This window comes from Diadema setosum, chromosome 1, assembly GCF_964275005.1.
Source record: "Diadema setosum chromosome 1, eeDiaSeto1, whole genome shotgun sequence".
Taxonomy (NCBI): domain Eukaryota; kingdom Metazoa; phylum Echinodermata; class Echinoidea; order Diadematoida; family Diadematidae; genus Diadema; species Diadema setosum.
In genome coordinates, this window is record NC_092685.1 from 50,308,621 (window position 1) to 50,322,806 (window position 14,186).

At 36.5% G+C, this 14,186-nt stretch overlaps 1 protein-coding gene across 2 annotated transcripts in view; it reads right to left on the bottom strand.

Moving 5' to 3' along the window:
* Positions 1–3,235: 3,235 nt before the first annotated feature.
* LOC140231832 (NAD-dependent protein deacetylase sirtuin-2-like) overlaps positions 3,236–14,186 on the bottom strand; it is a 36,604-nt gene continuing 25,653 nt past the window's right edge. For both annotated transcript variants that reach the window (XM_072311993.1, XM_072311986.1), the window contains 7 exons: positions 13,156–13,221; positions 11,297–11,352; positions 9,060–9,136; positions 8,003–8,054; positions 7,303–7,370; positions 6,762–6,828; positions 3,236–3,377 (listed from right to left, as the gene is read on the bottom strand). In XM_072311993.1, coding sequence (XP_072168094.1) covers positions 3,264–3,377; positions 6,762–6,828; positions 7,303–7,370; positions 8,003–8,054; positions 9,060–9,136; positions 11,297–11,352; positions 13,156–13,221 — 500 coding nt within the window. In that variant the 3' untranslated portion in view covers positions 3,236–3,263. The remainder of the gene's footprint in view (positions 3,378–6,761; positions 6,829–7,302; positions 7,371–8,002; positions 8,055–9,059; positions 9,137–11,296; positions 11,353–13,155; positions 13,222–14,186) is intronic.

Genomic DNA, 14,186 nt, shown 5'->3' on the forward strand with positions numbered 1-14,186 from the left:
TGCTTGCATACACAACATTTCAGGATGAATAAAGACTAGCTGTGATAGTGGAATTTCTATATATGAAATAGAGCATTCAAACCCTGGCCATTGTTCAGGACCATTGTCTGGATGTAATCACACACTCCCATACACACCAATCGAGCCCTGTGCAAAGTTAAAGTTTTGTACAGAGGGTTGAAAACAGAGCAAAATCTAAACCCTAACTCAAAAATATATCGTGAATCTAATGAAACTGATTTATGTTTTCATTTTTAAATTACCTCTAACAAAATTATACACTCTTCAGCTACTGCCTATATCAATGTCACTGTTATCTGATATATAGTTTTTGAACTATTAAGGATCAAACGTGGGAAATGTTATTTGTAGCACCTAGTATATACACGGTATACATGAAGTTACAAATTGCTCTATGACGTTGTCTTTTGCATGTTCAATTAATAAAACTAACCTCCTTACCAAGGATGATAACTGATGTATGCCTATGTACTTCAAGTTGACCAGGATAAGAGCACTTTTCATTATCTTTCGGCAGATTGTCGTTATAACATCAACACAGTGAAAATCAACACAAATATAACAATATGCACGTAGTTCACAATAAAGTCCTTGTCCAGTTTCAGTATAATGAAATTTTACCAAATTAGTCCATGAAAAGTTACCGGACTTTATCATAAAAAGAAATAAAAAGAACTATCAAAATAAAACGTAAGGAAGGAACCTTTCTACATATAAGTAAAATGTTCCAACATTTATCCATGATTTACTTACATTTACATATATCATGATCCAATGTTACTTTTTTTTCTTTCTTTTTTACTATGAAAATATGCATACTGACAGAATCTTGTCACGGAGTGGTCTTGTGTTGAACTCCATGCATAGATCTTGTCTGTACAAGGAGGCACTACCTCCTTGGTCTGTATAGCTATCATTTGTGTCCTTTCACATTTAATATTGAATCAGAAAAGAATATTTGCCATTCTCTCTTTCTATCGGTTAAAAAGAAAAATGCACATAATATACATCATACACTACACTTGGGCTATCATGCAAACACGTAAAAGTGCACTGTAACAGGCTATATCGAGGCAAACTTGAGGAACATACATGTACACATGCATATTCAATTTCAGTATCATTTTAATGTAAGTTATACAATGATGATGTCAAATTTGGGAAATAATGACTCAATATTCTCATAAATTTCTAAATTTCCCATGTGTCTTTGCTCAAGTTCATTATGTTGTTTATAGTTCACCAAGCACAGGAAAACCCCATTATAGTGAGGACCTCACAGCCATGGCAATTATCTTGTTATATCAGGGTTCTCATTATATCAGGGTACAGAACACAGAAATCTGAAGAGGTGGAACCTGCAAAATCAAATTGTTATATGAGGGTTTTGTTATATACAACCTCTTTATAATGAGGTTCCACCATATTATGAAATCTTAAAAAAAAAAAATCCTAAATGAATATGGGTATACAAGATTATCATCATCATGCTACCAAAAAAAAAAAAAAAAAAAAAAAAAATTGTGCGGAGAGACACTACGAAGTCTAATATGCATCATCATCTCAACATACATCAATATACATTGACTGTACCAGCTAAATAAGAGAAAATTATCTCTTTTCGACCATCAGCTGGAGTATCTGTATTGCACACAGAGACAGAAATGAGTCAAATACCAACTATTTACTACATTTATAAGTATCATGTCACTACAGTCTGCTGATTTTGTTGATTTTGATTTTGTTGATTCTGTTGATTGCTTGTATGCTTTTTGGATGACATCAAGAACTGATATTTGGCATCAAAGGTGGTAATGTCCACTGGGACAAATTCCGGGCACAAAAAACGCTGAGATAGTGAACGCAAAATTATGCACTGAAAGTAGACCCTATCCCTGAGCTAATACATTGTAGAAGGACATTAGAAAGGAGAGACATACAATGTGTCCCCATTTGACCCACAGCTTCACAAACATTGGCAATTCATGATCTTCTTATCCAGCATATGAACAGAATTTTCTATTACAAGAATAATAGTTAAAGAAACACAAATGCAAAATATATATCTCTTTCAGAATTTTCTACAATATATCAAGAATAACAATTGAATAAACACAAATGCAAATACACTGTATATATCTCTATATCACATTATTTGCATTTTGAGACAGCCTGAACATACAGATAGAAGACCGAATACAGAAGTGATAAAGTGATAAAAGACTCATAAAAATGTACTAACAAATGAAGAATAGGGTCACTACCTTCATAATCATCAATGGTGTTCACGCACTTATACAAAGTTAAAATCCAAATGGCAGAAATCCATCCAAACTTACGTGTGAAATGTCTCAATGATTTTGCAATCAATGTTCTCTTAACAGTCAAATAATGTCTTTGGAACTGATATAGCAGAAGCATAATTATACAAAAAGATTCTTCCTCTCTCTGAGAATATATTTGGGAGCTTTAGATTTGTAATTGTGGACGTTAAGAGAAAAAAAAAACTGTTTTGCGCATGCGCAAGACTGCTTATCATGATATAGTTATATAGCTATAGCTATATATACTTACATAGCTTTCACAACGGTTCTGGGCCATTTTGGTATCAGCTCAAATTCATGACGCAGAGAGCCACTTGATGCAATGATGACAAATGACATATGGGGGCGCCATTTTACTTTGTAAAGGCTGCATCTTTGCGAAATCTAAAGCTACTTTACAACAAAAGGGGGAGAGAGGAGAACAGTCTGCGTCGCAAATCTAAAGCTCCCCACTGCCAACCCAGATGGCAACTTTGACTATACATTTCAGTCTATTTCATCCAACTGACTTTCAGGAATTATATTTGCAATGAAAAATGCAAACAAGTTTTATGATATTTTCAAATACATATCTGAGAATGTCAATCATTGCAAATATATCGATATGTTCTAAGGAATACAGTCCCTACAAATATTTCTCATTTTAACACGTTTATATTTTCTCAGATTTCCTGATGATATATCTCAGTACAAGATCATAAAGCAATGCAAGCTATAGTCTATGAAGCATATCACTGAAGTTGAATGATAAAGTCAGAGTAAAGCAGCATTATAAATCGGTAATCCATAGAAGATTTTGAAATTCACATATATCAACAAAAGAAAATACATCATAAAAGAATGAATCCTGGTTGTGATCCAGTAGTTTTATGAATCTCATTCTGAAATAGATATCTTCTCTGTAAATCACGGGAGCTTCTACGGTTCTCTTTTTGTGTCTTCTGATGATGCCTCGGCGGCTGCCCCCGATGCAGTTTTGGCCTCCTCGCCCTTTTGATCGGCACCTTTTTCACAAAGTGCATCGAACTCCTTCTGCATGACGTGGAGTGATAATGGGAGGGATGTGATGAGAAACGCATGACGACTATTGCATGAGTGTGTGTGTGTGTGTGTGTGGGTGTGTACGTGTTCATTTTTTCTGCATATATATATATATATATATATTATATATATATATATATATATATATATATATATATATATATATATATATATATATATATTCATATTTCATATATTCACATATATATATATTTTTTTTTTCTTTTTTCAAATGTAATGTATAACTAGGACAATGGGTACTGTATCACAAGATCTATTTCATAATCACACATGGGAGGGATGTGATAAGAAATGCATGACGACTATTGCATGTGCATGTGTGTGTGTGGGTGTGTATGTGTTCATTTTTTCTGCATATATATATTATATATAAATATTCATATTTCATATATTCACATATATATATATATATATTTATTTTATTTTTTTTTTTTTTAAATGTAATGTATAACTAGGACAATGGGTACTGTATCACAAGATCTATTTCATAATCACACATGGGAGGGATGTGATAAGAAATGCATGACGACTATTGCATGTGCATGTGTGTGTGTGGGTGTGTATGTGTTAATACTTTCTGCATATATACATGTAGCATATTCATTATATACATTCTTTTTTTTAATTTTTTTTTTTTATGTAATGTATAACTACAACAATGGGTACTGTATACACTGTATATCACAAGATCTATTTCACAATCAGGCCACACATAAAGAATACCACATATACCAGAATTAATAAAGAAAATAGAGAAGTATACATTATAGTCAGGTGGTCCTTACCTAAAGATTCACATATAATCATGCATGTAAAATTGGTGGGGAAGGAATTAACCTAGTGAACTTTATCAACAGGTTGTCTCTACACAAGTGGTTCTAACAGCATGCTTGCCGGTAGGTTCCTGATTGTTCTGTGTACACAGGACTGAGTTGAAACTATCCAGTAATTTTACTTTGTCTATTTATGGTGCTGTGCTGATTGTCACATAGTGGAGCAGTGCTTTTATGCTGAGAAGTGGTATATGATATGAAGGCGTGAAATGTGACTGAGTAATTTATCTTGTTTTGACTGAAAGTTTGATGTTGATTTTTTATTCAGCCTCAGAAATGATCCATCAAGTTTCGACCTTGTTGCTGAAATGTCTACAGGTTTTGTGGTAGAAAGTGTTGCCACTCATTGAATTTCAGAAGTAACTTGAACATCAAAGTCTAGTGATGCTGGAAAATGGCAAACAATTCAGTTGTCTGTTTGTTTTTATTAGTTGCACTGGCAGATAACTCCTCCCCCAAGTGCCGCTGAAGATCATTTTGCAGTTGGGTTACTGGCAGACTTGCCTTTCAATCCAGCCTTAGAACTCTTTGTAACCGACTTTGATGCAGAAGCCATTTTTGTGATTTTTGTGGCAGACTGAGAGGCTGAGGCGCTTTTAGCAGTTTGCTTCACACCAGATTTTGTCCCCCCACTAGCTTTAGATTTCTTGGGGCTATAGTTTTTGGCATGGCCAACTTTTGGCATGTTGGTATCGGACCCTGCTCCTGATGGATTACCAGAAGAAGGTTTGACAACTTTTGTGGACGTGCCAGACTTCTTTGCCATAGCATCTGCTGAATTTTTTGAAGCAGACTTTGCGGCAGGCGCTTTTGGGGATGTGTGTGATGGTGACCCGCTCTTGGCACTCCTGGCAGAAGATTTTGTGGTGGAAACACCAGTAGAGGTCTTGTTACGAGTAACAGATTGAGATGTTGCTGCCTTGTTAGACATTGCTTTGGAGACTGATTTGGCAGCTCCTTGTTTGCCAGCATTACTTGCCCCAGTCTTATTTTTCCCAACCCTCCTAAGCAGGGCATCAAATTCCTTCTACATGATATCATGCAGATGTTTGTGGATGGAAAATGTGAAAGGAAATTTACAATATCATGTCATCATATGGCAATAGAGAAGTACTTCTACATGTTCATCCCCCATTCTTATACTGAGTAGAAGAAAGGAATAATCACACACTATGACATTCAAAACTACATGTATTTTCACTCTTTTTGAAGTACAGTTCGACCTCGATTATCCGGCCATGTCGCGACCGGCGCTCATCCGGATAAGCGAATTGGCCGGATATGGGAGACACAATGTTAAATTTATATAGCTGCTGTCCAAGCTGCCGTCCCAGTGCACTGGTAGCTAGGCAGGTAGCGTACCCCGCAACGGTGGTGTAATCTATGCTAGCCTGCGCAAAATTGTAGTCCCTTTTTCACAAAAAGAAAGTACATGTATATCTTTATGTGAAAATCATACATGTTTTACCTCATTAGATATTGAGAAACCTATCATGCACATCTTATTAAAATTAGTGACATACATGTAGATCCATGAAAGTCACTGTTTTTTCTCAATTTTCGGATGAAAAAAAAAAAGTCCTTCACTGCGTGAACGCATCCGGATAATAGAGATTTCCGGATAAAAGGAGGCCGGATAATCGAGGTCGAACTGTATAGAGAAATTATCACAGAACTCGTATATGATGGATACAATGATTAAAACAATAGCATAATATTCAAGATTCTGGTACATATTGTGAGGACACAGAGCCATAGGGCAGGACAAAGAAACAGATAAAAAAAAAAGAAAAGAAAACAGGGCAAAATACCCTAGTCTTGAGTGCAAGAACAACAAGACTGGATGCTTTCATGACATCACATCAAACAACTAGAACGCCCGTCAAAGGCGGCAGACCCACGCCTTAGCGGCGCTACAGAGTAGTTGCAATTCTATACTATGGGGTCAAAACTACAAGGTCATATAGAATTTGCAGGGGTCAACCGATTATCATCAAAATCTAATCGATTCTTTTTTGTCACTATCCAAACATTCCCTGAAAATTTGGCGCAAATCTGTTCACCCATTCTCTTGTTATCTTGTACACAAACAAACAAAAAAATCAAACAACCATACGGAGCCCATTACATAACCCTGCCAATTTCCATCGGCGTGGGTAATAAGCTATGACCAACCTATGCTAATAATCATCTTCAAAAAGGTATTTCTTGTGTGCATTTATTTTTTTTCCTTATTAGGAACAAAAATGGGCCCAAACTATATCACTACAATTCTGAATATGATCTGATTTCCCCATTTAACTGCTACTAAATGTTGGACAATATTTTTCTCAGCCCGCAGTACAGATAAACTAAATACAGAAGAAAAACAAAAAGATATGAATGTGTGAGTCAGTACCATCCAGTCACTTGGTCAATTCTACAGAAACTTCTGCTCCTAGTTAATTGTTGGGGCCAGAGTGTGACATACAATGTATGTGCCTAAGGATTGGAAATGTTTCAGAATGAAGGTGAAGCATACCTTCCAGCCGAGCAGCTCGACAAGTTTCTTACAGCCATCATCACATGATCCAAGGAGGGCCACATCCCTGGTGTGATGTAATGGGACAGGACAGTGAGAGTAAGGGGAGAGAAAGGAGACATTAAAGAGAATGACGGAAACAAAGATGGAGAGAGAGGAGACATTTAATACAATGAGTGAGGGAGATTATGGGAGAGAAAGAGATTTTTTCTGTCCTGCAAAGGACAATTTCACCTTTATATACATGTGGATTGAGTGAATGAAGCAATTATCAGAACACATCAGTGGAAATTTGAGGAAAATTGGAAGATATAAAGCAAATATACAGAGAATTCAACAAGACTTAATTTTTTTTATGAAGAGTACACATTTTGTTGACTTGTTACCGAAACATGTTAAGGGTAATAACAATCTCCTTGCTTTCTGAAAGAGGTAGAGTCAAGTGCTCTTTCACCATACTAGAAAAGTGAAAAATATGTTGAATTCTCTTCATATTTGATTTCATATATTTCTACCAGGCATTTGAATGTTCTTCACTCACCTGTACTTGTTGTCGGAATCAAAGTCCATCCCACTTCCCATACCAAGCATCATCATCAAGGGATCCGTCTGTGGCGTAATGAGCACAAAGAATGTTTAAGTCTGAGTGATGTATGAGGTGTCATAATCTTGATTATCATCAGAAATCTTGTAAATACTCCTGGGTCCCGTTTCACAAAATTTGTTATCAGTAACTGCCACATTTCTATGACAAATTTGCTCTCAGCCAGATGTAAGGATTTCAGTAGCTTATAACAAGTATTGTTACTTGTTATCGATAACAAGTTTTATGAAACGGGGCCCCTATTGCTCATAATTACGAACAAAAATATTGTTGCCTGCCTGGCAGAAGGGCCCTAAGGCTTGCACAAAGTAACCTTGCTAGGGCCCTTCTGTCGGGCATGCGACGAAATATGCTTTCACTATGATGGTACTTAGGATTGATGTAGTACATCACAGATAGAGACTTCTCAGTGTCACTTAAGGTAAAATCAAAAATTACGATACCAATCAATGTATGTTACCAGTTATAATTGGAACTCAATAATGTTTCATATCAAAGTCTTAATTTCCACTTCCACAATTTAAGAAAAATCTCCTTTGTGCTAATACTGACCTTGCGAAACAGATATTTCTGCTTTTATCCACACAATGAAAGTCTACTGCAGTATACGTAAAATGTTAAAAAGTACTGTAGTTACCTGCCCTGTCTTTTCATTGTTTATCAGCACCCTAGGGGTTGTTTCAGGCACTCTGCAGTAATATGAAAACATCAAAACAAATTGACTCTTTCAGTATACACACTGTAAAATCTTCATCACAGCATCTATGATAGCATTAAATCCTTATGGGGCCTACAATGGGAATACTCTGTCTTGTTTCTCATTTGGTTTTCATCTTTATTCTCCAACTGCAAACAAAAATAATTCTGCATTTATAAGTTCATCTCACAAATAGAAAATGTTTCGATGCAGCAGCAATATCTGTAGCTTCTTTTGACTTTATTTCATGATAGACTGAATATCTGATAACCAGCATTTTCTGAAGCTTCGTGACCAAAATAAATAAAAATTATGAGTTAAAAAAAAAATAAAAAATCCATCTCAAGGTGTGGATTGTATGGTGGTGGCTTTTGAACCAATAAAAGGCATAACATTGGTGGCCCCAAGATCAAGACTCTGATAAATCTCTATACAGAACTTGAATAAAATCTGTCAAGAAATGTAGCTGGTATGGCATATACAAGCAGACCCTTAAAAAAAAAAAAAAAAAAAAAAAAAAAAAAAAAAAAAACCTTTTGTGTACAAAGACAGAACAAGTGAAGGTGGTATTAATCACCACAATGGGCAGCTAGATATCATGATGATACACCTTCATACTAAATTTGAATAGAATCTGAAAGGAAATAAGGCCAGTAGCATGCACACAAAAGGGATGTAGCAGCATAACACTGCTGAAATCCAAGGTATCCTCCTGGAAGAAGTACTGGGGAGACAATGATAGCTACTTCTTATATAGCTCTTTGTATGGACACAAAAGTCCTGGCTTAAATCTACAAATCTCTCAGAGCAATTTTATCAGGACTAATACAGGTTATTATTTTTATCATTATTGCTATTATTTATTTGCCATTTCAGATGTACCTACGTAAACACACACAAAACAAATTTGATTCATTCATCTCCTACATATGACAGTGATGAGATGGGTGCCATAGTTTGAGACATCTCTTTTTTAGTAGTATTATTTGTTACTTACTTGTCAATCAGTGATGCAAATGGCTGCACAACCAGTGATGTCCCCATCACTAGTAATAGGTCACACTTTGGGAAATCCTTGTGAACAAAACACAGCGAAAAAAAAGAAAGACTGTTGGAAAGGAACTTTTATGAAGTTTTATGTTTTTATGAAGCTGTCAAACTTGCAGAAAAGCAGGACAACCACAGTAATGCTACTACATATGGCACTGAGAAGCCAGTACTCAAGCAGCTCCTAAAGACCCAGTAGCATGGGGAGGGAAGATTGGCCCAATTGAATCGGCCTTTATTCGCTGCCCACCTGGGTACATTAAAATACCACAACAGCACAGCCCTGCTAGAATAGAATTGCCCGTCAGCAAAGATGTGTATTGAAGCTTACAATCAATGGTAATGTTCAATACCAGTGGGATTCTTCAGCTGCGTATGAGCTTCACATAGATATCAGCAAAAAATCTTAACACAATTTGTTATGGGGATTTCCACAAATATCCGAATCGGGCCTGCCTTCCCATTGCATGATATTCCCCCATGCTACAGGATCTTTACAGAAGGCCTCATGGCTCATGATTATATTCCAAACTATGCATTTTTTTTTTTTTTTTTCCAGACCAATGTTCAGGTAACGGATGAACCTGTGAGCGAGTGACATTAGCTCCAGCAGTTATCCCTCGCCTCCCTATTCCACAATGTACGTCATCACAGGCTAGTTTCTCGTAAGTCACATGATGAAGACTATAAACCTAAGCCATACAGTCAGACTAGTATGCACTGCGTTTCATGCACACTAATGCCATCAACTGCATTATAAACCTCACTTTGTCACATTTCATCACATGGAATTACAGTACTGGTAATCTGAAACTACCAGTATTTTGTTTTAAAAAAGTCTTGCATTTGTGAATCCACATAAAACATTCTAAGAGTGTCATCACAAGTACTACAGAATGAAGGTAACTCCTATACATTTAGGCCCGAATTCACGAAGGTGGTACAAATAAAACCATGGTTTAAACCATGGACAAAAACCATGGAGTGCCAAGTGTCGCATGGAATATTTCGTTACGAAATCAGTCATTTCGTTGTTGAAATGATTATTTTGTAACGAAATGACATTTTGTAACTAAATGAACATTTTGTCCATGAAATGATGATTTCGTTAACGAAACGGCCATTTTGTCGTCGAAATTACCAATTTCGTAACGAAATATTCCGTGCGACACTTGGCGCTCCATGGTTTTTGTCCATGGTTTAAGCCATGGTTTCATTTGTACCACCTTCGTGAATTCGGGCCACAGTGTGTACAAATTTGTCTGTACTTGTCTTGGTGTCAATACTAAATTTCACACAAGCAATATCACGGGTATGTGACTAAGATGGCCATCTTGAGTTTCCAAGGCATCTAAAATGACTCATTGACAATAGCAATGTCACAGGTTTCTTTGTACTTGACTGATTTTGCTCAAATTGCCACTTCTCTGTTGCTCTGATCTCAATCATGATAGCTTTCTCTTGAGAATGACACATCCTTCTTCAATAAAAGCAAACTTCCTTGTTGAGATGGCTTAAAAGCCTACACTCCTGACACAATGGTCTAGCCAGTGTTTAGCATACAAAAACACCCGTTTTCTGACATTCATTTTAGAAGCCATTATTTGTCAACTGAGCAGTGGGCCATGGTGTGCATAGCATACCGTAAAAGTGGAAATTCTTGTGCATTTTTTTCTGACATGAAACTATGAAAAGAAAAGTTCACAAATCTTTTGCTTGTTATCTTTGCGCACACAATGAATTCACGCTTGAGTTATGCATGTAGGTACCTCGCCACAGGTCTTTTGCCAGATTAGGCTGCACTCGTGTTTCAGTATGTGTATGATTTTGTTCTTCAGAATTCATGGATAGTTGAAAGCAAAAGCTTTAAAGGTGCATTGCATTGGGGGGGGGGGGGGGGGGGGATAACTGTAACCAGTAGGTTATTTGATGTTTTCGTCATGATCACTAGTCCTGTAGAATGTGTTAATTTGCTGTTGTAATGTGGACCAGTTACCTTTTACAGTATATGCTGCCATAAACAGCTATGGCAGCAGTAAGCTGTTTGAAGTGCTCATTCACTTATTGCTGCTGTTTGCAAAATTGAAAATACACAAAGTTCATCTTACCTCGCTTAGTGTGAAAAATAACCAATCACACAAAAATTTCCACTTAAACAGTATGTTACAACTTTGAATGAAGACTTACCTGCATCACAAGTGGGAAGAACTTGACCGGGAGGGACTCACCGAAGAAGACAATGTCTACTCAAAGAACATGCAAACCAGAAAGACATATGAAGAGTTTGGTTGCAAATTGAGTTAACTCCATTTTTGTTAATTTGAGATATTTGCAATTAGAACTGCTAAAAGACATACAAAATAATAAGAAAAAAAATAGAGCATCTTTAATCAGAAGTAAAAGAATATTTCTCATTATGTTAAAAAAGGTTTTATATATTTTGCCCTATTTTGCCCTATTCGATGATGGACTTAATTTAGAATGTATAAAAATGGTGCTTGACACATTTTGTGATCACACTCTTCATATTATAAACTACACTATAAAATAGTGTCCTGGAAAAACAAAAAGATTTTAAGAAACTAAGATTATTCTACAATGGAAATGGTTGGCAGAATCAAATAAAATCCAGGTGATTCTCATCTCAAATTCACTATAAATTCACAACTTACAATTGTAATACAAAACACTCTAAACTAAAAATAATGACTCGGTTACTAACTTCTCAAACTCATTTTAATGTATTCCTTAATATTACCATGTTTTACATTTCCAACATTGATAGATATGATAATTACAAGGTAGTTTTACTGGGCAATTGTAGTTGGTATTTTGATTGGTCAGGAAACCACCAGTTTCCGGGCGGGCAATATTAGTGGGTATTTTTCTTCTTCCAGGTTTCGCCATTAACCTTTTATGTAAACATTCCGGTCAATCACCAAGGTATGCACAAACCGCTAGCATCTGGGCACTTGAGTTCACAGTGATGAAAATTTGCTGTTGATGAGAGTTTCTCACAGAGAGGTTTCGCGACGAAGGGCAAATTCCCATACGCTAACACGTAAAATTAGAGGACGATCGCTGCACCGTGTGTAGGCATGTGTCTGACTGTGTGTGCTGGCTGTTACGCGCACAGCATACCTGAGTTTTGCAACAGAGGGCAAATTGACATACATTAGCACGTAAAAATAGAGGACAATCGCTGCGACTGTGTGAGCTGAAAATCTTCTTTGGTAAGCTGGCTGTTACGTGCACTACACACCTGAATTATGCATAGGGATTGTGTGCATGCAGGCGCATGTTGGTGCAGTTGAGCGCAGTGGTGTAGGGTTCAACCTGGCGCCGAGTGGAAATTTGTTACCGTAAATCAGAAAGTTTACATTGTAATGATTCAAGTTTGTGCTCAAGAAGCGTAAGATTAGTAAAAATAATGATATGGACTGTCTACTTTCGGGGGATACAACATGAATTGCCCTCACTAGAATTGTATTGCCTTCGTCTTTGACTCAGGCAATACAATTCTACTTCGGGCAATAAATCCCCTCAAGGCCAGTCTATATCATATAAATGTTCTGCATAGAACTGTGAAATCATGTATGTATATCTGCTACATCTGACACAAAACTATAGAATCAGATTACTCATACATCAAGTAATAGATGTTTCTGGTCTGAAATCTGAGTTAAGAACTATTCACCTTTTCCAATTCTTTTCTCATCTTCACTGTGTTTTACATTTATCAATACTTGCTAGATCAGAAAAAGCTGTGGGAGAACCTCACACAAACCCTTTATGTGTCATGAAGATTAATATTTGCTTGAATATGGCAGGCATAGAGCTACATGATATATTTTTTCAGAAGTTTTTTAATCGGTTGATCTATTCAGAAGTGTTCACGGTTTCTTTTGGGTCCCATGAATTACACTGAGATTTAAATGTTACATACGGACGCAGTGTTGAACATGGTAGTTTCACAGCTTATGACTATGACCCCTACCCATTCCACAGATTGATATAGGAGGATAGACTGCATGGTGTCAACTCACCTGGCTTTACTACACCACCAGTTTCACATGCCTTGCACTTTGGCACCAAGTCTGCCATGATTTTTTCTGAAAGCAGAATCAATTTGATTAGAAAATTCCTCTTAAGATTTCCTCCTCCATACATTCTACACAACAAACATTATGTAAACAGGAACTTAAAATCAAAAGACAATTCACACAGTATGATGTAAATTCATCATGTAGTATACAGCCTGCTGGTTCTTGTTATACTTGTTACTACCATCTGAACAGCAACATTACCCTGTATGAGAAGAAACTTTGACAAGAAAATGAAGAATGTCTGCAGGATGATTGAATTACATGAATTACACCAAAACCACTGTGTGTGATCATGTCTTGATGCATGTGAGACAGTCCATGTTTATGCATAAAAAAATTCTGCTCTAGACATTAGTGTTTTTTTTTTCCCTTTTGCAATTTTCTCGTAGCTTCCCATTTAATGGAGCCAAGGAGGGAGCACAAAGTCACACATACACACAAACACAACAGACAAACATATACTCACAAACACAGACACACATGAAAAGTGGGATTATACTCCCAAATAATGGCCCCACAGTTGTTTACAAATCATCTAATTCAGATTTTAAAAGAGTAACATTGAGGTTAGTTTCAAAACATCACACAAGGACATGTATGATGTGTCAAATGTTTCGAGTGACTCACACAGAGTTGGCTGTTAAGACCATGCAGCCCAAGGGTGGTTGTAAAGTTCCCCATATTTATCAAACAAATTCTTTATTCTTAATTTTTCTGAACCCACAATACCCAGTTTATGTTGGTAGTCATTAGACCAACATTAAAGTTTCAAGCTTCTTCGATATTTTTACCCAAGGCTGGTCAAGGAACGGCCAATGTGCTATATTGTATCTGGGCATTTATCTTTGCTGCATAACAACAATTCAAATTAATTTTCTGTCCATTCATCATGATTACAAGCTCATAAACAAAATATCCTTGGGCTTTAACTGAACATGACACAAAGTCTGCATGTGTTTTCAATTTCCTAC